We start from the raw sequence: 869 nt of genomic DNA on the forward strand, positions 1-869 counted from the left end.
TATTAAAGATAGAATTAAAAGTTTCAAAGCTGCAGAAATGACATGTAATCTAACTACTTTTGATTGCGGAAAAGGATGTGCCTTGCACTTAGAAAGCTTTAAGAGACTGCATTGCTTGACTAATCAATGTACAGACTGTCTACAGTCTCTGCTTACTGCAGTGGGAATTGCAGGTCTTTAGAATCTTAGCATATTTAAATATGCAAAACATTTAAACTTTTTTCTCTCTAGGATCACCATCCTTGGAACGGGTGCAAAGTGGCTGGCCGTGCTAGAAGAGAAAAATTTAAAACCATGTAAGCTTCAAAAAGCTGTTGAATCCCTTCTATCTTCCCTCCTGCCTTTCCTCTCTAGGTTCTGGCCCTGTATCTTGTCACAAAGTCCTTTATGTAATTATTCTGGATTGTAGTGACAAATAGTTACAAACTTTTTAAAAAATTCTACCTTAACCTATTTCGTTGATTTCCTCCTTTTTAAGGTGAAACACACAACCTCCAAACGCTCCACACTATACTGTCTACAGGATCACCGCTCAAATCTCAAAGCTATGAGTATGTCTACAAACACATAAAAAGCAGTGTCCTCCTGGGATCCATTTCAGGTGATGCTTTTGTGCTGCATGCATTTTACTAACTCTGTTCATTGCCTGTGCATTTCTTCTTGCCCGTTTGCTGCTGTATAGTTGGGAAGCTTAAGCCTTGGATCATTCAGGCTTGGTTACAGTTAAACTGGAATTAATTGTCTTTTTAATGCAGAGATTTTCTGCATAATTCAGTGTGCCATAAGGAAGCTCATACACTCAAAGGCTTTTAGGTGGAATGTTTCTGACATGGTGGATGTTTTGGGTTTTAGCTTTTTTTTTTCAGCAG

At 38.2% G+C, this 869-nt stretch overlaps 1 protein-coding gene across 1 annotated transcript in view; it reads left to right on the top strand.

The window, feature by feature from the left end:
• Nucleotides 1–231: 231 nt before the first annotated feature.
• Nucleotides 232–869, top strand: part of LOC104079031 (acetoacetyl-CoA synthetase) — a gene marked incomplete at its 5' end in the record, with an annotated part of 9,378 nt that continues 8,740 nt past the window's right edge. Inside the window, 2 exons of the mRNA XM_009580901.1 lie at nucleotides 232–296; nucleotides 479–601. Of these exons, the coding sequence (XP_009579196.1) occupies nucleotides 232–296; nucleotides 479–601 (188 nt within the window). The remainder of the gene's footprint in view (nucleotides 297–478; nucleotides 602–869) is intronic.

The sequence above is a fragment of the Fulmarus glacialis genome, unplaced genomic scaffold (assembly GCF_000690835.1).
Source record: "Fulmarus glacialis isolate BGI_N327 unplaced genomic scaffold, ASM69083v1 scaffold47546, whole genome shotgun sequence".
In the NCBI taxonomy this organism is placed as follows: Eukaryota; Metazoa; Chordata; class Aves; order Procellariiformes; family Procellariidae; genus Fulmarus; species Fulmarus glacialis.